Consider the following 26,111-nt stretch of genomic DNA (forward strand, 5'->3'; position numbering starts at 1 on the left):
GCCCTATGACACATGCATTCGACATTCCCGGATCAATTCGGCCTTATGCCGGAAATGCAATGTGATTACCGTTTCCATGAGCTGCATTGTTAAGGCATACGAAGATAGATCACACGTAAATACCACTACCTAAGTGCAAATTCTACAGAACTTTGATTTACAACCAACCAGGCTGCATCGGCTCACATCTGAACCTTCAGTGGAAAAGGCTCGTCCCTTAACATCTCTAGGACTGTGAAAAAACAGTAGAAAATAGAATAACTGAACACCGATAGAAGTAGCAAATTAAACTGAAAACGTACTTCTTGCGGTGCGATATGAGCGTGTAAGTTCACGCGGTCATGTACAGCGCTGTCCCAGGAACAAGTCATCGTTACTGGTGCAAGGTAACTTAGATGAGTCATGCACGATTGGCACTTACGATTCTGGGCTTAAAGGGCGGCTGCACTTCCCGGTTTTCAATCTTATGCCAGTCAATACGACGGAAGAACGGGTGATTTCGTACGTCCTCTTCGCCCGAATTGGCGCCACACCCCAGTCTTTTCTGTGGGTTTTTCTGCAGCAATCCCTTGCAAATCTCTTTTGCTTCTTTTGATAGTGCCTAGATATAAAGAGATAAAGGCGAAACAGCGGTCGGCATTTTTAAAGAACGCATGTTTCAATAATAGAGCTCCTTTGATCGTTCGGTAAGCGAATTATTGTAGAAGGTAATTAAAATGGCTTTGGAAGTAACTGGCACAATTTCATGTAATGACGATGTCAGTAATAAACCTATAACCTATATATGTTGTTGACCTGTAATCGCATTTGTAACTACGTGAAAAAAGGCACGAAGATATTCCAAAGTTTGTATTGCAAATGTCAGCATCGGCCAATATCTTCGCCACTAGCTGGAAGGCATCGATAAAAACTAGTGATAGCATCACGCCTCCTACGACTACGCAATGGCTACCCCTCAATTCTACACGGTTCGCTTATGGATTCTTTAAACTTGGCCAGTCTTAATAGTCCCCGACATGGAACTTACGATTTTTTTTCAGTCTGTTCACTGCCTTACGACGCCTCTATGAACTGCTACCGCCGCTTACCTTCGGATAAGAGACATTATGGTCGGTGATAGAAGCAAACAACTCTTCTTCGTCTTCGCCGTCGAACGGCGGCTGGCCAACCAACATCTCGTAAAGCAATACCCCATACGCCCACCAGTCCACCGATTTTCCATAGGGCTGATACAGAATGATCTGAAAAGGGGGAATCAGGGAACGGCGGAAAGCACAGATATGCAACAATATATTGTTATAATATCAGGCGGAGTTTGTAAATTAAAAATTGTCTTCACGAGAGAGAAAGCAGTATTTTTGACGGGGCCAACCTCCTTCAAAATGGAATTAGTGTTTGTGTATATATCAGGGGCACGATATTTGATCTGAAAATATGATCACATGTAATTATATATATTTTTTTATTTGTTGATGCCAATGGTTACTTAAGTCAACTGTCTGCCCAGTGAATTCAATCAACTAATTAACAAAAAGTAAAATAAAAAACAGGCTGGCCTCTTGGTCAGAGACTGACGATCTAGCGGCTAGGTATTTCATAGTCTAGATACATCCGAACTAACAGCGTTTATTAACAATAATTTACATTTCAATCACAAAAGTTTATGTACTATTTCTACTTAATTCGGATCGTTTAGTACTTGATTAGAGCGGACGAAAAATTTATTTTCAATTAAACCAAAAAATAAGCTTGGGCACGAATATATGAGAAAAACGAACTGGGTTTTTACTAAACTTTCTTTTTAGGCCAGTCGAAATTGGCCGGTAGGTGCCTTAACGTCCCATCATCGAAAGCGTAATTACAGAGAGCCACTAAATGTATCTCTAATAAAACGAAGCCTTTGGTACTGGAAACAACGCTATCGCATGAATTCGTCTTATCCTTTTTTGTCTACTGGGGAAACCAAGATCTGATAATTGTCATATCGACGTTCAAACGTCACACAACATGGCCTTATAGGGACTGGCATGGAATTATAATAATGGCCTTAAAACGTACTGCCCATTGCTTTTGCTCGGCCAAATATAACTGTATAACCTAGCATGAAGAAATGTCTGGTACTGAAGCTAGATATTGCCGACTTTGTCTGATGTATCGAAACTAACTGAGCAGCGAGCACACGTGTATGAGCTGCTCCGTTCATGTTGAAGAAGTCTGGCGTCTTTTCTACTTCAGTTCCCGGAGTAGATACCAAGCTCCAGCTTGATGTAACCTACAAGTAGTCGAAAAATAGCTGGTGGTCACTAGTAGTCAAAAGTAGTCACCAGGCGAAGATCGGGCAAGATTGGCTGACCTCTTAATAATTGAATTGATCCATTGAAAAGTATATCCGAGACCAGACAGAGATCGCTAGATTCGTAAAATTCTCATCAGAGAACAGACCCGAAAAGCCAGATTTAGGCACTCGCACAACGAGTATGTTTTGCTAACGTGCCGCATAAAAAACAATGTATTACAGGCGCATCTAGTCGGAGCGAAATAATTAACAGATCTAAACAAATGCTAGGAAAACAAGACTCCGATAGCAATTGAAAAAAAAAAGGAACCTGAAACGGTTAGGCCAACAATTAGATAGAAAAAAAACAGCATATACAAAAAATTATCAATTTGCACTCGAAACATCTATTAATGTTTTCGCCATTTTGTCACGCTTGGATGTTATAGTTGATTTACAAGGCAGAACATGCCAATATTCCAATCGGAACTGAGGTGTCGCCATAAAAGGCCCATTAAAGGAGATTTTATAGGATTTTACTATTCTTCAGTGAACATCAACCGTACTACATAGAGGAAGATAATATATAAATCGCGCCGACGTCACACATAAATGCTACACAGATTGTGCCAATAACGGAAGCTATTTACTTGTTGTCGAAAAATCGAATAGCTAATATTGGTTTTAGTAAACCTCCTGCTTTCCTGTAATAGAAAACCGACTCTAGTAATCTTCAAGATTTACGACAGCTGGTAACGCGTTTTAAACGTTGTAAAACTAACCGGTTTGCTGGTGGAGTACAACTATGGAGAATCTTTATTTGAGCTCCCCTGATCGCCTTCCGTTTACACAGCTGCTTATTGACAGGTTGTCCGATGCAATATGTTTGAGACGTACTACATCGTTACGTAAATCGCCAGGAGCTATACGCCTCCCGCCAATAACTGAGACATGTTCAAACACGTCGCTTAGACTGACAGGCAAAATGGCTTCAAACTTGTACAGATTTGCCTGCAAAAATGAGACACGCGTTTGCCGCTTTGGACTGCGGCCATCTTATCCGCTTTTTGCAGTCCACCTCTTTTCGGCATTGCTTCTGTGACAACACGTAGCTTTTCACACCAGTTCTCTTATATGAAGCCGGAAGAAACCATAATGAGCGGACGCAACAGACATAAGTGGAGAAACTGTCTGCTGAAGGATCAGATATGACATCGACACGTCGACCCAGGTCGGAGGAGCTATGCACAGAAGAGGCATGAGATTATTTTTTGTCGTGTTGTCGGTACTCTGTTTCTATTCAAACTTTTGTCCAACATTTCCGACATCAATTCAGCGTGAAAGCCGTTGTCTTATTGTCGAGCGCATTTTGCAAAAATTCTCATGTTGTTCGAAGTAGCTTGATCGTTCACTTGCGGAGTCCTTACGCCCTTTAAGAGTAAATGGGTGACGGAACGAGGTGCTCTTGTTACAAATCTATCTTACGTAGGCTTGGGTCCTGCTGGGAGCAAACTTGCCTCGATGGCACCCCATGCGGTCCGATCTGGCTTGCTTGTCGTACCTTCAGCGTTCGCATCTTCTCGAGCTGAAAACGGAAAAATGACGCCAGTATTTTACGTATACTGGTTTACTCTGTTTTTCTGCCTCGCGTTCTTCATTTGTGGAATCCATCTTCTCCCATTCCATCGCGCAGTTTTCGGTCATGAAGACTTTAAGGTCCTTAAAAGCATGCACGCAGACGCGGACAGCAACGCGGCTTAAGGTTGTAGCATCTTTCGTTGCCTGTCACTGCCTGTGAAGGGCAGTAATTAAATATGACGTGCTAGACGGCATATAGCCCACTTAGGTATTGCTTGATCTAAGGCAGCACGACAAGCGAGGTTATTTAGCCGCAGGTTAGGGTTGTTGGCACTGGCAGGTAGAAAGAGGGAGGCTTCACCTTTACGTATAGTGTGGCTGCTCAATATCTTATTTACAATGCTCCCGAGGGCATTGAGGATACGCCTATTTCTTGGCTGGGGACAATTCGTACGGCGGACAGAAAGTGTTTAGAGGGTCTCTGCATCTTGCCAAAGCCATGAAGTTAGCCTAGAAATGAAAAGATTTACACTTCCAACCACAAGCCCTTCAGTAACGAGCGCTGTGGTATGGTGTCGGCTCCCGCAGAAGACGTTCAACAATGACGTAAAATGCATACAAGTAGATGCGCGCGGGACGAGCGGTTCTAATAGCAGTGAATGCTACCCTATTAATAAAAAAAAAAAAAGAGCAAATCACGTTTCTGAAAGTAGCAGTAGGCAGCGCCTGGGCAATTTGTCACCGCATCTCGTACGGGCGCCGACGGCATGCGCGAGAGGCTCCTCTTGGATTATTCCCGAGCTTCTCCCTTACTCTGCCCCAGATTCTGTCAATTTCTGTCGGTTTACTTACGTCGTTGGTGTAGAGGAGAACTTTACAAAATGACTAGGCCTTCATAGCTGCTGGTCAAAGCAGAATACATACAAAGCTATGGTATAGGGACCTCGCAAGTGTGTATCTGATACCAGAGCTTTGCTTTGGTGGAGTTGTCGTGCAGCATTGTCTGCATCTGTCAATTTTATGGCAGACTTTCTGTACGGAAGATTTCCGGTATCGTCCGTCTACAATAAAGGTGCGCAGTCGAAAAGCTTTCGGATTTTTAGACAGTAGCATAGCTTGAATGTAGTCTACTGCTAATAGGCACAATTTGCGCTAGGTGTGGTATTCATGTATGCTAGTTTTTCTATATTTCTATATATAGTGATTATAAATCAGGGAAAGGACGTGCGGCGAACCTGCGCGTACCTAGACAGTTCAGTTCCTGCTTAAGAAAGTTTAGAAAAAAATTAAAATCCTAGTGCGCTACATAAACGCTGATATTCGAACGTGAGGTATATTGTTACGGTCCTAATTTCAGTATAACTATCACTGTGTTGACTATATCTGCTATATAATTTTCATTTACGATAGCGAAGTAAAATTGGCCGGGTGAGGTACAACCGTCAGTAGAACTCACGCAAAACAACGGAGATTTAACACCGATTGAGTCCTTTTAATGTAGTGACTGGTGCAAGTAAAGCGGACTAAAGCCCTTCTTACGCCCATTCCGTTTTACTGTTGTACATAATAGTTTACACCCGATTTACTTAGCTCCCTGATCATAACCCACAATCTTGTTCATGTTCAAAAGTAAGTCTTTCTTAACTCAAGGATTCAAGAAGCCTGCTTCGAAGTGTTCTGATTCATAAAGTTGATTCATAGAACGAGTTTTTGCTAGTGGTCTACTATCAATTCACGACGCGGACAAATGTCTTTCTTATGCTTCTGCGTTCTCACTGCCTCGCCCCCGTACGTGGCCCTGAGCTTTCGCTGACGCGAAACAGCGGCCACCGTTCCGCTATAAAATAGCATGAAGAGAACGAAAAGCTGCCGCCCTCTTATGGCGCCAATTGTCTGACGCCTCAGTCTGTACGGCCCTATAGGCCATTTTGAGCAGCTACCCTTCTTGTACGACTGCTACAATATTTCAATTGACAGCAACGAAAATGAAAGTGGTAAGGAAGGGTTTCTTCAGGCCTAAATGATATGACTGGAAGGATTAAACAGGTAATAACCTATTTAAAGCGAGTGTGTTTGTGATATTGTCTAACTAGGATCATTTCAAAGCGGTATAGACCAATAAACGAAAAGCCAAAAATCGTTTAAAATAAACCAGCCATTGTGGGCCCAGTGAGTTCAGGGACAGTGAGATCGTTATAGAACAGAACGGGATATCGCGGATTATGTCTTTGTGCACTTGCTTCACATTAATGTCATGTATCCGTCCTTAAGCAGGCTATATTTACGTAGCCTGTTATATACGCGCGCCTGTGCGGCAGTCTCCTTAACTCGCTCCAACAGCCTTATGCATGTATTCGCAAACAGGCGGCTGTCCCGCTTTACAATTCATTGGAACAAGCGTATCTTGTAGGGTCCAGCGTAATTACCTCGGCTTTCTTTTCCGGCCTCCCTTGTCCGTCGTCTCTATACCACGGTTCTTCTTGTGTACGTCCGTCTAGTTGGAGTCCTTCGGAATTATAGGAAATTCCCAAGGTACTGACATGGTATAGAACAACTACCTAGTGCAGGCTAGGTAGCTGGTTTACCGCTGTTTCTCAATACCTAACAGCGGGTTCTTTTCGCCACTGTCATCGTTGCCAAACGCCTGTAAGCCTAAAGGTATGAAGCATCCAATCGGAGAGTCCGACGGCTAGCGACGAACCGCACTGGCTGCTGTGAACACAACACGCTATCCATGTAAGTCAAATAAGCAGACGACAGCAGCCGATGAACACAGATAAGCCGAAAAAAAGAGAAATAGCTACATATCCATGAAAAGCAACAGCAGCAGAAGTAATGGCAGCTCTAAAAGATCCAATAGCTGGTGCCGTCATCGGTAGATTGTATTAGGCGGAGTATAGTGAAGGACACAAAAAGGACGGCCGGCTAAACTACAAGTATGAAATCGTACCACGCAGAGAATATACTCTCGAGACGACCACTGCAGCTGTTTTTGCAACCTGTCGCCCAAGAGAGGATGTGGGGTGGCACAAGCACGAAGTGAATGTCACCATACCCTTGGTGACATCTAGGAGCATGGCCCAACTCGGCAGTAATATCAATTCTTTAATTTCAAGTATCTTGTCTTACCTCTCTAGCGGCGACAGCGCTAGCCATGAGGTAAGAAGACGAGAAACATAGTTCGGTCAATGGGATAGAAAACAATTTTGCTACAAGAATGGTCAACAATAACTCCGACAGCAGTAATGGCGAAACGGGCTGCCTGGGACACCGAGCAATGCCCTTTCTAAGCGCCCCTCACAGACAAATCCAGAAGGAGTTAGACGAAGATCATAACCAGAGGGCGCCAACGCTGCGAAAAGTTACTAACTCGAACAAGCGGTTAATACTAGAATAACATGCACTGCGACACACTATGTTTCCCTAATTATTTACATATCGACTCTTCGTGGTCCTGCCTGGCAATTCAATTCGTGTCCGCGACCGAGCCTAGTTAACCAGAAAGCTTAGGCTAATTAGAAGTGCTTGCGCGGCTCGAGAAGGTGCAATTCTCAGAACCAAGCCAACGGCGTTTAAGGACATGGAAGAACTGTTTAACGTACGTACTATGTTTTCTTATACAGCGCTCTGAGGCATTCATTTTTTGTATCGCCATCCACTCACCTTGACGTTGAAACATTAAACGGGGACTAATTTATACCCGGCCCGCTGTTTCGCGAACCGTATAAAATATACTAATGTTAATATATTGCGCAGGCTTGTACAATAACGGCAGAATAGCCTAACGGCAGTAAACAAGCAACGTTCGTTCAGCAGAGCCCTGCATACCTGAACAACCTACTCCTTCATGTTGAATCCCACAGGCCTTCCGACACGCAGCGACAGCAAAAGTCGCAGCGATACCGGTCAGTGTTTGGAAAAGCGGTTTACCATGCCTGGCTTGCAGATAGCCATTGCATCCTCTCCTGTCACAAGGAAGTCCTGTAGGCGCTAACGGCATCTAAACGTATTTATCGTACTTCGCTAGTTTCTATCAGAAGATCGTGCCGTCTCCTTTGATAGCAAACTTCAACTGGGTTTTTGGATCCAGCTTCGATGCAGGTACGTTGCATACGGCAGAACTTGCATGGGCTTACGCGTAAGCCGTTTCGGTTTAAGATCCGTGCTGCCGCCATGAATACAGATGGCAGTTAGGCTCATATTTGAGTGGCTTTTATAGATTGTGTATATTCTAAAGGAGATTCTGGTTTGCGTGTTAAATATGAACGAAGAGATATGAAGGCAAGTTGGAGGCAAGCAAGATACTTTTGTCTATATATGCTAGCGCGGCAGAAACATTTGCTGGACGAGAGGATTATCGGCAACCGTACAAATAAAAGACGAAAGGATTTTCAAAAGGACACTGAAAACTGAGAGAAAAACTGCGTCAAATGACATTGTATGGTCTACAATAGTAAAGTACAAGAAAAACCTTTAAAATGCGTGCGATGTAATCATTTTCTAAGTAAAAATTATTATTATACAACCTGAACAAAACGAACGCATATTAGTCTACGTATTTAGATCAAAGTTGAAGCCCTGAAATGTTCAAGGCCTGCTCACCTCAGGTGCGATGTAGTCGGGCGTTCCGCAGAAGGTCTTGGTGGTAGTGTCCCCGAGAATTCCTTCTTTGCACATGCCGAAATCGGCAATTTTAATGTGGCCGTCCTGATCTAGCAGGACATTGTCCAGTTTTAGGTCTCGATATATAATACCCCGCGAATGCAAGAAGAATAATCCAATTGCAATCTCCGCTGCATAGAAACTGTAGAACAAGCAACCGGAGCGTTTGACACGGAATTACGTGTGCCCAGTCCGATGACAAAGCAGATATACGGCAATTAAAATAGTGCAATAGCATATATTGGTTACTCTTTATACTTGCATTCTTTTATCAAACGGTCACAATAGATTTTCATTCTACAAAAGATCCTTCAGAGCTACATTTAATGCAAATAACTCAAATGAACACTTTTAATAACGTTCTCGGAAATACGGCATTATTAGCACGCATATGTATAGAAAAAATTGTTCTACAATACAAATAAAAGCTTTATATACACTCATTAAGCCCATAGTCTGACCACTAAATAGAAGTCCCGTAAAGTGGATACAAGGCAGAGTGGTTCTGCAAGCTTGACAACAACATTTTACGGAATATGAAAATAGGTACTATCGTTACTATTACTATCAATGCTTCACTGCCTTATCATCATTATTATTCGGTTATTTCTAACTATGAAATGTTCATTGATGTCGGAAGCATGAGGCGGAGGTACTGACACGGCCACGGGCTCCTTGAACTTTCCGCACTGCTGTATCTGGAACATTAGATCACCTCCGTTGATGTACTCCATGACGAAGTATAGTCGTTCCATAGTTTGGAAGCACGAATGCAGCTGGACGAGAAACGGCGGTTTGTGGGAGAGAGCCAGCACACGCTTCTCAACCATAGCGCACTCCACGTCATCGTCCTGGAGCATGCGAGACAGAGTTTACACAAGTAACATTGTATATTGAAACAGTTATATCGAACGGGAAAATAAACCTTTATGACGACAACAACAGCAAATAGTAAGCAGGCATACATACCATAAACGCATGTTAATGTACGTTTGTAACTTACTGCGACGATAAATCGAAGGAACTGATAGAGCAAAAAAATGGACACTGGTCATGGGGCCAATTTCTACGCGTAGATACTTGACGTATATTATTATCCCTTACTCTAATCGACGGCAGAGCCGCTGTTCATCTCCAAGGGTAACATTATTAATAAATAGATAAATCAAATGACCTATGTATAATATACACATGATTCCGACCTCTTGGCAATGAAGATGTCATTTTGTTTAGATACAGTGACCCCTTGCTGATCCTTCATTAATGTAGCGTAAATATATAATTCCTATGGGTTATTGTGATCGGTTCAGTTTTTTTTTTGCAATAAAAGGGTGCAGTTTGCAAACCTTGCCTTTACTCTATTTGTTGTGTGTGCGCAGAATAATTGCCCCCCGCATTCGCTCCAAACCCCTCGAAAGCTCACTGCATTGCTCCTCTTCATTTTGTAAAATGTTTACTTGGTTCGCATACATATTTCTTATACGCTAGGAACTTAGAATGAAAGGCCATGCCATTCGTCCGCAGCACGGATCATATTCCAGGAGGGAACTAGGCCATATATTTTTGAAGTTATTTAACCTTGTCGAAATGTGAGTATATTAGATAGAAGCTTGCGCCTCTTCAAGGCTTTCTACTGCAGCTTCCAGTACGTCACGCTTCATCGGTATCGAACAGCTTTTGGTAGCGTAGCGCCGACATGACGGTTGAACACAGATGCTGTCCCGAGGCACAGAGTCCCGCGCAGTCTCGACGCGCATCCACCAAATACGCATCGCCTACTAGAAGTACATCGTTCTGCGGTAACTGGCTGGCTTGCCTCTTATCTTTTTTATGGTATGTATATTTACCGTTCGTAAAATAGGTCATCACCAACCAGCTCGTACGAAGGAATGGGCCAAGACCCTGGGGCGCACTGCCAGTAAACACAAAAACTTCTGCCTTTCTTGGGCAGACGTGGAGCTTTACAAGGCGCATCGGTGGCTCACTGTTTCTGCTCGTGCTGCTGACAAATTTGTCGTCGTTTTCTATAAGCGGCGAAGCTACAACAACTGGTCAGCGAAGCATAGAGTTACTGTATGGAGGAAGGGGGAAGGAGAGCAAAGTGCACGTAATCAGCTTGCTATGAGCAGCGCAGCAACGGGTGCACTATGGTAAAAGAAGCGCACGGCAGAAAAGGATAAGTCGACAACATGTTCTGACGCCTACCGGGTGGCACGGGGCCGCTGACGTCACCGGTGATGGCACAGACGAAATCGTGAGGTTTTATTATGCAAAAAACCAACAGCGTATACATGACAGCGGGCGGAGGAAAAAAGTCACGGACTTGAAGCGAGTTTTCTATAAACGTGCGGTACATAGTCATCACTGAGAATAAATGCCGTTTGTTAAAGGCACAAGCTAAAGTTTCAACAAGTTGGTGGGTAACGGAAGCTTTCGTTTTGAAAAAGTGAAGCGTCGTGCCTGTTACGTACCACTCCCAGTAAGCGTTTAACCGAAAGGATTAATTAAGATATGAGAAGAAAATGGCGAGGGAGTGTATCGACTAGTCACGCATGATATATAGTAATCAACGTGAGCAATTGAGATTCAAGCTGAATGAAAGCAATGTGGTCTAAGGCCGTGTATGGGCTTGCTTGTCCTTGGATAGTCAGAACTAAGCGCCCATTTCGACAGTTGCGCAGGTAAAATATAGTGGTTTATCTACGCAAAAGAGTGCAGTATGATTAGATCTGACGTGAATTTTCCCACAGAGAAAGTCCCTCTGCCTATATATATATATATATATATATATATATATCTAGACGTTGGATTACGTTCAGCAACAGTCGTTGACCTAGCGCAACACGATCGATCAATACTATATATATATATATATATATATATATATATATATATATCTAAACCAAAGATTCACCTTGTCTTAAAATAAAAAAAGTCCTATTTATATATGTTGAAAGATTTTTCATTATCTTGTTTAATTAAGCCTTTGTCGTTTCTACCAAATCCCAAAGTCGCTTGCATCTTTCTTCAAAAACTTCTTTCGATTGACTATCTTAACGTGAACTTAATAGATGCCGGTGTTTTCTGTATGAACAAGACTCTATCCAGTATGATCTTTTACTTTTAAGTAAACATGTGTAACATTATAACATCATTTTGTTTTATTGTCATAAAGCTGTTCTACCGTGACTAATATTTTTGCACCCACCTCTTTCCTTTAATTATACGCCCACCTTTTTCTCATTACCTCTAAGGTTCACCTACGCTTATCTCCTTCTCTTTATCTATTGTATACAAAAGGCATCTATGTGCTAGGCACAATACCTGGATGATGATATCCTTTTTTAGAATCTTGATGGCATACAGTTCGTCGGTGCCTTTCCGTTCGGCCAGCATAACTTTGCCAAATGAGCCCTTGCCGAGCACCATAAGGAAATTGAAGTCGGAGGCGCGGATGACGTCCCCGCCTTTACCGCCTTCTCCCGTCGCTACCTCGCGCTCGTCACCTGGCACCACGCTTTTTTCACCGGAGCTGATGACGCCGCCCTTCTGATCGCCAACAACACCACGGGCTCCTCTGTTTTCTTTGTTGTCCTTTACCTTCGTCGTTAGACGCGTCTGAAGGTGAAACGGAAAAATACGTAGAAACAAACAGACGATGGAAAGAAACGATATTAGAAATGATAAACTGATACTACAAAGTTACCACTGTCCTGTATGTAGTTTCATGTCTAAATCTTCATAACAATAACATCAGAGATAAACTTAGCAGAGAGTACGAGAAGATTACTATTTATGCAGTCACTTTTCGTCGTGAAACGGTTATAAGTTAAAGGCCTTGTCTTTTGGAATTTGTTATATTTCTGCAAATGCCTCATCCATAAAACACATCGAAGCGCCAAAAAAATCAAAGTGTAATTATTGCCGCCAAGTTCAATGTCGTTTGTACTTAGCGCTGCTGAATATCCTTGCCGATATGTTACATCCGATACAAAATGTACCCGTTTCTAAGTCACCATAGGTGATCTTCTTCTTCTTCTTCTTGTAACACCCGACTCAATACTATAACGCATTGGAAGTTTCTGCTTACAATATACGATACGTTTCGATTATAACTCTTGCTTATACATAGTTCGTTAATTAGAAGAACGGCCTTCCCTTTTTTTTTTTAATTATTATGAAAGGTAACTGGCTACTAGCAGGCAAAACTATCCAGATGAGTGAACACCGGTGCCGTAAGCAGGTCTCTAGTGGATATCGAGTACGGACTTGCGTCTTCTGCACTTAAGAAAAGCGCTGCAGTCAAATGAGAAGTTCGGTTACGCGAAAGCCAAGAAGTGTTTCGCGAAGGAGCAGCGCTGGGATCAAAGCGGAGACCCCTCGTTCAAAAAACCCCTTGTCAACTGTGGGTCGACGAAGCTGCTCGAAAAAGCATTGCAGAATACGAGGCGATGTTGGACCAACATAAATGAAGGTGCCGAGGGTGCTAGTTAGTGTAACTAAAGGTCGAAGCAAGAAATTCGCGAAAGCATAAAATGACGGCCTTCTGCGTAACTACACTGGCTGAAATAGCGTTTTAAGTTGAACCGTCTCCCGAAAACACGGTTTACCCATTCACTGGGACATGGTAAACATTAAATACCTAACATTGTTTTAATTGAAAACGTGGATTCACTGCAGTTCTATTGAATCTCTGTTGGCTATGATTAGCTGGCGACGATGCGGGTTACAGTATTAGTTGCTTGAAGCATACGTTAACGATAAAGAAACCCCTGAGTGACTTTTGATAGAACTTTGGTTTAACTCTACGGCCAGAAATGGTTGTCGACTTCCAACCGAGTCGACATATTCTTATAGAAATAATATATATGTTATATTAAGTATACAGTAGTTATCCATATGCACATATATTCATACGAAGATATTGTGGGTCCACATAATTTTCGAAGCAATGACCGTTACGGAGGCAGGAAAATGCGAATAGTACGTCTCTATGAAAATTCACGCGGGTAGACGAGCTTTCCAGGTAAATCTATTGAGCTGATATTCGGTCAATCAAAAATATTTCATAAACTCATAAAATTGGCTTAACATGAATGAGTTATGCACGAAAAAGACGAGGCTAAACACACGTCACACAACCTTATTACACGATGATGTCTCAGGACGACCGCCTTAAGGTCTCTCGCACAGACCTAGCTGAGTAGGATTAATGCGGCAGAAAGACAGAACGTGCGGCAGAGTCTGTCGATGAGTTTGTTTTTTCTTTATTCTTTCAGTCAGTTATGCAATGACAGTTGAAAATGCTGATATATGTATCGCTGCTTCTAATGAATAAACAGATCGATTTGAAGGCACCAAGATCAGTTCTGTTATTTTCGCCCTTTCACGCTATAAAAAAACAAGTTAACATCACAGCCTATTTGTAATGTTTCCCGTTTGTAAGTAGAAGTTGAGGCGAGCATAATCTTGTCTGGATGGCGTTACACGTCGTTTTCCATAGCTAACTTCCAATCGTCCCTTCTGGGCGCTGTTTGATGGTCCATAGCTGGAAAATTACTAGAACAAATCTCAATTGTAACTGATCCAATGATTTTCGGGGTCAGCGATATCAAGGCGACGCTGCCGTCTACTAAATCTCCCTGGACGAAACAGCCGTGTAAATTGTATCTGCCAAGTTTGTCGTACGACATAATGATTGCTCTTAATTTATTAGATATATGCAGTCAAAGATCTATCCTTCCTATACCAGCGGAAATGGTGGATTTAGTTTTTACCCGTACTTGCCGCTTTCGGCATAATGCAATATACACTTGAAACACCCCCAGTGCCTGACGTTGCATAACAGGATGGCACACATTGTAGCTCACCTTAGCCACACTTTCTATTGAGACTTTGTACGGCCAAAAGGGAAAAGGTATGAGTCCATAGAAGCCAACCTCGAGGCATTGAATTTATGTGTGTACATAAAACATTGGCAATTTGAGTGCAAACAAACATCAAACTGTATCTTCCGTGTCGTTACTTACCTAGACCGAACTTTTGAGGTTTACGGTGGCCGAGATATAGCAAAACTCATCACTGAGTGAAGGGAATCACATAGAAGGCTTATTATTACAACGATACTAGTAATAGCGAAACTCCATCTTCTGCGGTCGAGCAATAGCACACCCGAATTGGAAAATAGGAACTAACGCCTTTATATCGAAAGAGTCAGATCTGCTTAGTAGTCACTACTTTGTTGATGGTTGAACAGTCTTCACATAGCCTTCAAGTCATCGTGCGGACATCGCTTTGTTTTCTACTAATGCAATATGACAGATGACTGAATTGAATAGGCAATGGGGACGGTAGAATGAATAACAGAAGCCTTTCATGTGAGTGCATATAAAGTTACAAAGTGGAAACGCGTCTAATTGCGACGCAAACGTCAAACTGACGGGTTCGGTAGTTATTGTATCGGTGGGCGCTATCTAACGCTACACGCGCACAATTCATACAAACTAACGTGCGAGTTTTAGCTGGGCCCTGCTTTTACAATAGTTTTAACGCCATTGGTCTTAATAGATGATCTTAACAAAGGCTGATGCTTAGATTTTCCATTACACTGGCATCGTCAAGTGTTTGACCTCTTTTCATAGACCTGAGATTCATCTGAATTGAAGTAATGAATTTGTATCCGTTGGACAATACAAAACAATAGCCTTCAGAGCATTTCCAGCTAAAAAATATAGTTAAAAAAAATATTGCTCCGAAAAATGTGTTTTCTATTTCCCTATCAACATGGGACGCTCGCCACGCATTAGGCGGAGCTGCTGAATACAAGTCTGGCTAGTTTAGACGACAGTAGACTTGAGCCATCGAAACAGGAGAACCATTAAAAGTGCAAAAAACATAAATACTGAACGAAAACAACGGCGCCACCGACTCGTCATAGCACAGCTCTGGTTGCTCGCCCGCAGTGCCGGCCCGAGCTGACCTAGGTCAGATGATAGCTCTTTGTATGTGTCACCTTTAATATCTAATGTCTGATCTTGACGTAGACTATCCTCGATCGAGTGTTCGAAACGTCTGTCGTTAAGGGAACAGAGTTGGCCGACATGATCGTCGGCTCTTGACGGACAGCAGAAAACAGAGACACAGTAACAGCTAGCAGTTTTGATAGGAACAACGTCATGACAGTGTAACCCAGCGGTACAATAACTACTAGATGGTGGCTGTCAGGGATTCAGGGAAGTTTTCCCACTACGGCTTGGACCATAACTCCCAGCCCTCTCTGAGCCATTGATCCCCTAAAGATGACTGGCTACAGGCCAATGTAGCTAGTATAATGCCTAAACAAAGTAATGCTTACACAGCGTTAAAATGGACGTAAGTAATAATTTTGTTCATTTTGCGTCAGAGAAGCGGCTAGAACACGGTATTTTATAGTAAACGATATATTTCAAAGATGCGCGGTCCTTAGACAACGCCAACCAAAGGCGTCTTGGTCGCCGCTAAAAGGTCAGGTAGACTACTAGGTCATATTTCGATACGGTAGCGTAATGATTATGTTCTTCCTATATTTAAAGCGCAAATATCAAATACACGCAATTTGTCCACATAACTCGACGATTCTCAGCCTGCTTATGTGGCAAATCGAAATCGTGATGAATGACTCCCATTGATTCGTAATAATATTGCATGGCCTGCATTACTACACCAACGGTTGGTAGTACATATCATTCGGTCCTATTGAGCATGCGCATGTGGTTAAATCAGCAGTTCTGTAGGCAAAAATTATCTGAGGCAAAGTCATCTTACTGCAGCCATTCGAACATGTTATTGATAGAACAACGATGTATTCGGTTATGACGTCTTCCGTTCTGACGAAACGGGAGAACTGCTGCTGCCGCAAACGTTACGACAACTAATTTGATTGAAACAATTGGCCGACCTATATGTACATGCCAGTTGGAAGCCGATACATAATACGATCCCTGGCGAGGCGTTGTGGCATACCTTATGGTGATCTGACGAAAGGTATACCTACAAGCGAGTGTTGGGTCAAGCCCAGATATTTATGTATTATCGCATTCACTTGTTCTCTAGCCTCTTCAAACTTGAGTTTCTCTTGCTGAGATTGCTCAATTTTAAATTAAACAACACCAACAACCTAACGGCCGGTCCAAACAAACAGGTAAACCCAGAATAGCAAACAAGCAAATAGAAGATGCTAGGGCACAACGACGTTCTGCAGTAATCTCAATATCTGAGAGCCGTGGGAAACAGCCCCCCTTCTTCCCCTCCTTTGCTAGTCCTTCTCTCCCACTCACCTTAAGTTGACCAGCAATATCATCGTCGGGTGGGACCGGAACGTTGTAGTACTCTCCCTCTTCCTGCGTTAACAGTTTGAACCATCCTTCCGCAGGAGATTTGAGAATCTCGGAGATGCCAAAGGACAACGAGCCCATGAAATCATTTCGCGAGGTTCTGTCCCAATCCCATACCTCGACTAGGAGTCGACGGTCTTTGTCTTCGGCCTTTAACTCACTGAAATACGGCAAAAGGTAAGGTGGCAACAAGGAAAACATACAGGGCACATTAGATTTGAGCTACCATTAATTCCATTATAAATGAGATATATTCGTATATGAGTGAGCTGTATTTTGTGTGTTTACATCGTACAACGGTGCTATATGCTTACTGAAATGTAAACATAGCACTGTTCCGAGCTATAATTAGTTTGATAGGACGCCACGTATTGAGATTACTTCCTTACGTGGTCGAAGACATGACTAGATATTGAAACCTTTTTCCATTGGGTCACAGTCGCAGTAAGCTAGACATACAAGAAAAACGGCGAGGGTACAATTCTGAGCAAGGAGCGTTGCCTTTCGAAACGATGCAGAGGAAAAGGGATGTTTGTTCGGTAAAAATAACCATATTCGTATGCCAGAGCCACATGTTAAGGCTAGTCGATCATAGTAAAGTTGTTAGGAAAAGAGTCGAGGCTCTTCCTTAGGGACTATCGCCCTCAGCAAATTTTATTTTTTTTTTTGCAAAAATTTGCAAAAAAAAGATTTATAATATAGTTATAAAAAATATTGATTCCTTGGATGAACGGCAAGGCGAAAATTTTCGCCATCTAGATGACATTGAAAATTAATTTGGGGGACAACAAAACGAACTAAGTTGGTACTCGAAAGTATTTTTTAAATTTTTTTGTTAAAAATTTCAGCTTTTTATTTCTATATGCATATTTTGTTCATCTTTTGCCGTCCGTAGAATTTTTCCCCATTATTTGTTAATCTATGCATATAGCTTTTTATTACATTAGTCAGTATCGTCAATACAACAGCGTCGAAAGGTTATTCATCTATATGAAATAGGCGTACAAATAGGCATAAAACCGTTTGCGTCATAAAGGCGTATTGCAACCTAGTATCAGCACCACGTGGTATATTAAAGGCAGCTCCATACACGCTACATCGTACCAGAATCTGTAACGCTGTGAGAAATAATTGTGTATATTCGACTATTGCAAATTACGGTATTATCCGGGCGCGGTATCAAACCCCTGTCAGTTCCTGTAGTAGAAGTTGATTTCCACTATTTTTCCTTCCACCTCCTTGAACGTTTTATGTCTGGTCGTATAAAAACTCAAATAAACTCTTATTGTACGTATTAGTTCCGCTCTGGGAAGTTCTTCCAACTCCAACATAAAAGTCGACTGGAACTTTAAAACTATCGCTAATCACTGAACGACACGTACCACATATAGTATCAACTGTTTTTCGCCTACTTTATATAGATTAAACAGAATTTCCTCCTTATTTTATAATGCTCCTGTCAGCCTAACCTATTACCGACCCCGCAATATTGCGTCTCTTAGTTTGACTGTTACAACCTTATACAATCATATGGCATTGGACCAATCACTAGCTAGCAGTAACTAAATAATCGTTCTTGTTACCACCGGCGCCTCATTAAGGGTGCGCCAAAACGAAGGAGCTCGATAGATTGTCTGAGATGTGAACGCGAGTGAAGCCTCTATATATATTTGTTGTGTGACACTCGCTAATAATCTCAAGTGCTTAATCTCGGTGGAGCGAAGGTTGGCGACCTGTGACTAGCGGTTGGAAATAAGGAATAATACGAGGACCGGTGTCGAGACCTAATGTATTCGTATTGAAGCCTTCCCAATCTTTTCTTACTTTCTTAATCCCTTTCTTACTTTCGCATTTCCTTTTTCTTGGTCTCGTAGGATCATGACACCGGGAAAAGATGATCAACACAAAGAACAAGAATGATAATGAACAGTAATAGTAATAACGAGTTTCTAAGTGCTCGTTAATTTTCCTGGTTTGGGTCGTCTTCGGAATTTGACCCTGAAGCGTTCAAGTTTCAAGTACCCCTTTACATAGTAGATACACATGAAATTAATTAATAACCTGTTGTTTTTTCCTGTACGCCAATGCACAGGGCCTCCTGTTACCCGACCCATAACAACCAGGTCATGTTATCGAATCGTCTAAAATCCAGGTCGAATCCAGTTTCGGGCCGTATGGCTATAACTACTGATGTGAAGCCTCGCTTCGAACAGCTAGATCCTTTGAATACAAACCTAAACCGCTTTACGTTCCCCTAACTTTAGTGGACGAACGCACTACCACTGCGCCATCTCACGAAGACAATGTATTTCGTTGTCTCGTTAACCTGCAGATTTCCGATAGCTCATAACAGCGCTGAAATGTTTCTCAATATATTGCTGACGTATCGGTTACCTAGTCGGCAACGAAATGTCTAAGTACAGAGCCAATTAGGACCTGTATGTGCTAACTGTAGGCCTTTGTGCCACGTAATCACTATGAGCAATGTTGCAAACGCGGAGCACGATAATTTATGTTGATCATGAAAAAATACTGTCGTATACGACCGGATTCGTATGACGATAGCTCATTAATGTTTTCCAGATCGATCAAAATATCGTGTGCTTTACTGTAGGATAACTTGTGGCAGGCCGCCGTTTACGAAAGGTCAAAATAAGGCACAAAAGGTTGCAGCCTGACTGAAAACAGAGAACATATAGTTCCATGTAGATTTTTATTGCTAGCATTCTTAGCTAAGCTACATATTTGATTTTGTCGCTTTTCTATTACTTTACGTCTTATAGGGTGTTATAAGTTAAGCCATTAGGTGCGAAGCCAGCAACCTGCTGCATTTACAACATTATATTATTATTACTCTATCACACTTCAAATAAAACTTCTATAGAACTCCAATAATTAGGAAAATTATATTTTATGCTTTGTGTCAAAGATCGTCTGGACTATCGAGAACACAAAGTAACAGGGTTACATAGATGAAGAACGCGTAGCAGACGGTTGGCTGCCGTAGCAGACCGCTGAGGATAATTCTATTTGTTGTTGTTTAGACTTGCTGCAGTTATAGCAATACGTTTGGCGAAATATGACAACCGCCACCGCAGATACAAGGAACACTTTTACTTGATCGCCATAGTCCGCAATGATTCGCACCATAGACAAGTAGCTATTACAATAGCTCGAATAGCCTCGACAGATTGCCCCATGCAAGGGGCACAATGTATGCAAACGACTCGAAAACGCCTTCGATGCGTATCAAATGAACGTTGTTGACCTGAGATATTTTTAATTGTATGGAGCGTCACCTTTACGCATAATGAATAGGTAAGACATCAACAATATAGGATAGTTCTAATCTTCTAGTAAATATAAACGCCTTTCCGTGCAAACCGTGAAGCGATCATATGAAACCATATATAATAATGTAAGAAGTTAATTGAAATCGTTTACATACGTAGATTCATGTTCTCAAACGAGAGATTTCATCTATGTGTCCACAGGTCAAGAAAAGGCTATAGAACAAAGGTTCGAACTGGCATTTGACGCCTCTATGGAAGGAGTGATCTAGAGATCAGGCGGCTGCAGCAATTTGTTTCCATTCAATTGCTCCTGTAGCAATTATATATAGCGCTACCGCCATTGCCTTCCTCGGTCGCTTTGCCGTTCCATCGTTGTCGACTGCTTGCCAGCGATAGCATTGCGTTCCTCAACGAATTTTACCCTATATATATATTTCCTGAAGGGATCGAGGTCGCTCTGAACGTTGTGGACTCGACGATAAATTCAATATTTGGTTGGTGCGACTTGCTTCACAAAGCATAAAAATGAGGTCAGAGATCGGAACGAGTACGGATCATAATGAGATTGCAGACAAGGACGCACGTCAATCGTGTCCAGAGATAGATGTAAGCTTTAAAATTGCTGTTTCGGGACTCTACTCTCGTTCAGGTCGACTGCGCATCACAATCGTACTATTATAGACGATTTTTTCGGCCGACACCTCTCTACCTTCGTGCGCATATATACTTTCTTACTTGCCAGCTGAGACAAGGTTGAAAATTGTGTAATTAACATGCTCTTTGGGCTGTATTCTGCGAACCGAAATGTCGAGGCCTAAATATGTCGGATTACAATGCAAGAAGTAATCTGTTGAGGCATGAGCTTTCTTTGCTATGGAAAAAAACATGCACCATTTCGATATAAACTACAGAAGGACTTAGTCGAAATACCGAACGTTTAACGAGAGTGCACAGATAATTACGAGAACACACACACATTTACATATGTGAGTGTCGTTACTGACAACAATAAACGCCCTAAAACACCCTGAACAGAGTGCACAAGAGGTGCACGTTTTCTCTCTGGTATTTCGCCGAGCATGATTTGCGGAAAATGCAGACTGGGGACAAACGTACCTGCGTGCAAATGCATGCGATGAGTTGATCCATAATGCTCAAATCAAGAAAGGCCGTATCACACCGCAGTATTACGTGTACAGCGGGACATCTGTTACCGAAAACAATCCGCCATTGTCATAAAAAACTCTAAGAAATTCTAGCACTTTTCTATATAGGATGTGTACGCAATACTTTGCTGACGTAGCCCCTTTCGCTCTCAGGAGAGACTTTTAAATCGCGTCTGCAATTGGCGGGATAACGACTCGATAATGCCCTAGGCACTACTGAATAACAATCAATCATTCATTCAATTCAATAATTACGTCACGCACATAGCCAGGATACAATTGGCGACTTACAAATTGATGGTTTCATTCCACTCAGGGTTAAGATTAGCTTTGATTGTTTTCGTCTTCCTCTTTACGGAGTCCCCAGAATCAGGAATCAGTTTGAGCTTGACGTAAGGATCGGATAGACCGTTAGGATCCATTGGGATGAGATTTCGAGCTCGCTTGACTTCCACAGATAGTTTATTATTCGTTGCCGACACCTGAAAATAAAGTGACGTAATAGATTTAATAATTATAGGTAAACAGCGAACAAGCCTCGATTATCATGAACGAGATTGGAGTAAGTGAGTGTATCTACGTGTATATAAATTTGTGGGCCAATAGTAAAGTATGCCGAAGCCGTCTCTATCCGCCAATGAAACAAATTAACTCCTAGCCACTGACAGCTGTGCGTGTAATCCGTTCGCTGCAATTCTTCGTTGCCAGCGTTTTTTGTCCAAGAACTTTTCCTATCTAAACATTTTTTAATAAGCAAAAAAAAACGTCGAACACTCAAATGTGCCCTTCGATAGCTTTAATGATAAATAAACACACGAGTTCTAGAGATTCTCAAGTCTGGACATGCTTGCCTGCCTGCCTGCCTGCCTACCTACCGATGTGTCCTAAATTATATATATACGAAGTTCTGTTTGAGGCGACTTCGTAGGACAGTAACTGATTGGTCAAGACGGAATCACTGCATATGGGCCACCATATGGAAACGTACTAGGTAAACCAATGATCTTTGCTGATGACACCAATCAACCAATTTCATTTCGAAGAAAACAACAACAGCCGGCTCTAAAGTACAACTACGCGTCGATAGCAGCGACCGCAACATCTGCTTTGCAGACGCCATCTGTCGGTGTTTAAATTTTGTCCGAATGGCGAGCACGGACAATATATCGGTAGATATCAATGAGGTATATGGGGTCGCCTGGTTCATTCAGTTTGAGCAAATGTCGAAATGGCATACAACTTATAGCTGACTGAGGTGTATAGATAGTGGATTTTTTGCATATAAAAGTGGAAATTTTCAGTACATCTTTTAATGAATCTTAACGAGATTTGCTGCACACAGATACAACATCACCGTAAACATTCGCTTTCAAGTAGTAGGGATCGCTGCGGAACGTACGACAGAATCGCGACTAAGGACATCTTGTACGCCGTTTTATCTCAGAAAGCAGCAGGCCACCTTTATCCTGTGGAGACCGCCTGTTCCCTGTTTACGTTCGCTAGCAGCAGCCGCAACGAATACCCACGAAAGCACACGAAATCCTGTGGTAGCAGAAATCAGGTTAATCAATCCACCATAGCTACCTTGGGATAAGTATGGAGTAAGGCATGCTTTGCTAAATACAAACGCACGTCGACTTCATCTCATCACTGTAAATTCTTGGTCACAGCATTCCACTGAGGTACGGCGTTGATCTTTTGTATCTAATCCATTTAGTTCGTTTGTTCTTGTAACTGCGAACAAATCCGTTCAGGCTCCATCAGGGTGGTAAACATTGCATCAGAACTTGACCACAAATGAATCGTCACTTATGCGACCTTTGATGTTAGCATTAAAAGTTTGACAGAATTCAATCAAAAGGGCGACAACGACGACGCCCTTCATCGATGAGCTCCATTGCCGAAGTATTAAATAAATTTTAAAAGCAGACTGTTGATGCGACGCTGAATGTCGTTGATACTTTCTGTTTGTGTTATATTCTTTATACAGCTAGAACTGATCGATTCTTAAGTAACCTAAAAAAAGACTGAAAACGTTTGTAAGATGCCTCCCCTAAGAGTAACTTACCGCGCGATTTTATTCCTTTCTAAGCGAAGACGCACATTGCTATTAGTTATTCCCCATTTCTCTTTGGACTAATAGATATTAAATCGGCCGTATAGCCAGTGGTTAAAAGGTATCGTCTGAGCGACATGCGCATCTTCACTTAATGGAAATAGTAATGATCGTCAACTATTAAACTGCTGACATTTTTGTAGGTTTGAATTTTCATATGCGCACTTATTTCCCAATATTCGCTAATAAACCATAGGGAGAAATCCATCAATTATGTCAGCTAAATCGCCTATGTCGCCTTCATAATGAACAATATTCACCTGGGAGCTAAGTTCATGGCCCGCGCACTTTCCAATGACTGAGACCCCATTCACCGTTGTCAGTGAATGGAAAAGTTTCCCATTTAACTATACCCCCACATTCTCCTGTACCTGGAACCCATACTTTGTATTTTAGTGACCTCTATCCAGTGTCTTCCTTAGTTATTGATTTCGGCGGCCATAGAGAGCAAAAGGCTATTGTTCTTTGTTAGGCAACGCTGCACTCCAGCCATGGAAAAGCTGCTCTGCGAAAAATCCATATATCCTTAAAGCGTCCTTCGAAATGCCCCAGGTACTTTAAGCCAAACTGAAAACAAAGGACAACCAATAAGTTTCTCTCAGTATTCGAAAGATTCCTTACTCCACATTCCCAACGATTTCGCTAATAACTAACATAAAGTGCACATGAAATGGCTGCCTTACACTGGTTTCTGTCCGGAATTTTTTGAGGATTTCCGGGTGCAGGAAGAAAAACACTCTCCACTTTCTTGTGCTCTGTCGTTCTTGGCATACGAGTCACGCCATAGACATGCAGCCAGAAACCCATAAAATCCATACCCACACACACTATTTCTGCAATGTGCTATGAGCTGAATCGAATAAGATAATTAATATTCTCTCATATATATGTGTATATATATATATATACATATATATATATATATATATATACACATATATATAGTTCGTATAAGTGAAGAATACATAACCGTTGTTTTCTGCTTAACTACGTAACTCGAAGTCTGAAACGGACGTCTCGATCGCGAATGGCGACTACGAGGAGCTGGCGAGCGTTTGGGCTATCGCCTGCAGAGACATTCAGGTAGAAAACAAGCCCAATCGAACCACTGGTGTCGAATGCAGCGACCTAGCGCGTGCAATTGCGGTCCTTTGGCTAGCCTTTGACGCCCCAGTGAAGCCGACGCAATCACCGGGTACCGCTCTAACTCCATCTATACAGGTTTAATAACAGTAATTTAAAACAGTTAGATAGCACCAAACGGGTGCTAACGACTTTCCTCATATTTTTGCCAGTACAACTAAAGCTTTAGTTCTCTGCGTTCTATTGAACCACTTACGGTTTATATACTACACAAGTCTACAATAAATACTGTTGTCTAAGTGGCTTATCGATGCAAGTCCCTTATTAAACTCTCGACCGTGTTCTGCATATACAACACAGGTCCTAAGGCTTCTGTTCTCTCGTTCCTCTGTTTTTCCTGGCTAAGCTCGAAGATCAACGATGATCAAGATAGCCTTTCTGCAGTTCTAAAGCTAGTACCCAAAAAAAACCATAGATTTTAGCCTGCTACCGATTATGTACCAGGCCAGAATTCATGACAGGGGTACTCCTCTGTACCCGAACTTGGCCAACATCATTGCTCTTTTATCGTGGAGCGCTGCTCCTATGTCAATATATCAACCGAGTGGGGCAAACTACCTCAAGTCCAAGAATAAGTCTTCCTTTCTCACTCAGCTTGTGTCATATAAATCTCTTGTAACGTCATCAGTCGCCTTGAATTAAAGTTACCTTAATTAATGTAAGTAAAGTCTAATCATACATTTTAACAAGGTCGTATATCAACAGCGGTCATATAAATGCGGTGAGAACTGGCAGCGATCATGACAATGCTCCACTGCAAGAAATTGGCCGTAGATTTGAGGCTCGACGGTTTGCCGAGTCCACTTGAGCAGAGTTTAAGAAATCACAGAGTTGATCGGATCCGTAGGCAGATACAGCGTATCAAAGACCTATATTTCCTTAGCCTTTTTTGATTGCTGTGTTCGGCTGCTTGCCACAGAGGTAAAAAGTTACCACTGCCTCGATCATTGACTTCATTGAAAAAGAGTGCCCGGTAACGGAGCGGGAAGAATCCTATTCAAAACGAGTGATTTTTCGACCAGCGAGGTGTGAGCGACCAGCCGTCACAGGCTAACAACTAAAGTGGTCGCTGATTGACGCCAAAAAGAAGACAAATGGCTTGAACAGGCGGCTGTTCCATTAATATTGGCGCGTACAAATATACCAACCGTACAGACGTTCCCATGTGGGACACCGACGACATCGGGTGCTAAAAGGCGTCAGGAGGTTTAGGTTGGGGGGTTAAGGTTGCTGCATAGCCGAGTGTGTAAGAAGTATCACTCGTAACGAACTATTTCTCTTCGCTGATTTGCTGTATTGACTAGTGCTGAATTACATTCTATAGATAGCGATAGAAAAAAAGCGAACGATACCGTTGGATCTGGCCATCATAGCAAGTTAATATTTAACGCTCATTTCTTACCACTTCGTAACATGCGTCCCAGTGGGAAAAAAAAAAAAAGGCGAGGTGGACTTATAATAGAAATCGAGCTAGTCGAAATACACATAGGTTTATTCTCTAGACGA

At 42.2% G+C, this 26,111-nt stretch overlaps 1 protein-coding gene across 18 annotated transcripts in view; it reads right to left on the bottom strand.

Moving 5' to 3' along the window:
- Positions 1-26,111, bottom strand: part of Pkc53E (Protein C kinase 53E) — a 247,332-nt gene that overhangs the window by 40,155 nt on the left and 181,066 nt on the right. For all 18 annotated transcript variants that reach the window (XR_015325533.1, XR_015325532.1, XM_086985903.1 and 15 more), the window contains 7 exons: positions 21,638-21,828; positions 16,831-17,047; positions 11,840-12,133; positions 9,176-9,366; positions 8,456-8,657; positions 1,089-1,241; positions 422-601 (listed from right to left, as the gene is read on the bottom strand). Coding sequence is in view for 16 of the 18 variants with exons in the window: in XM_086985903.1 (XP_086842029.1) it covers positions 422-601; positions 1,089-1,241; positions 8,456-8,657; positions 9,176-9,366; positions 11,840-12,133; positions 16,831-17,047; positions 21,638-21,828 (1,428 nt within the window). In the remaining 2 variants the exon portion in view is untranslated. The remainder of the gene's footprint in view (positions 1-421; positions 602-1,088; positions 1,242-8,455; positions 8,658-9,175; positions 9,367-11,839; positions 12,134-16,830; positions 17,048-21,637; positions 21,829-26,111) is intronic.

The sequence above is a fragment of the Varroa destructor genome, unplaced genomic scaffold (genome assembly GCF_002443255.2).
Source record: "Varroa destructor unplaced genomic scaffold, Vdes_3.0 BEIS01000004.1, whole genome shotgun sequence".
Lineage (NCBI taxonomy): Eukaryota > Metazoa > Arthropoda > Arachnida > Mesostigmata > Varroidae > Varroa > Varroa destructor.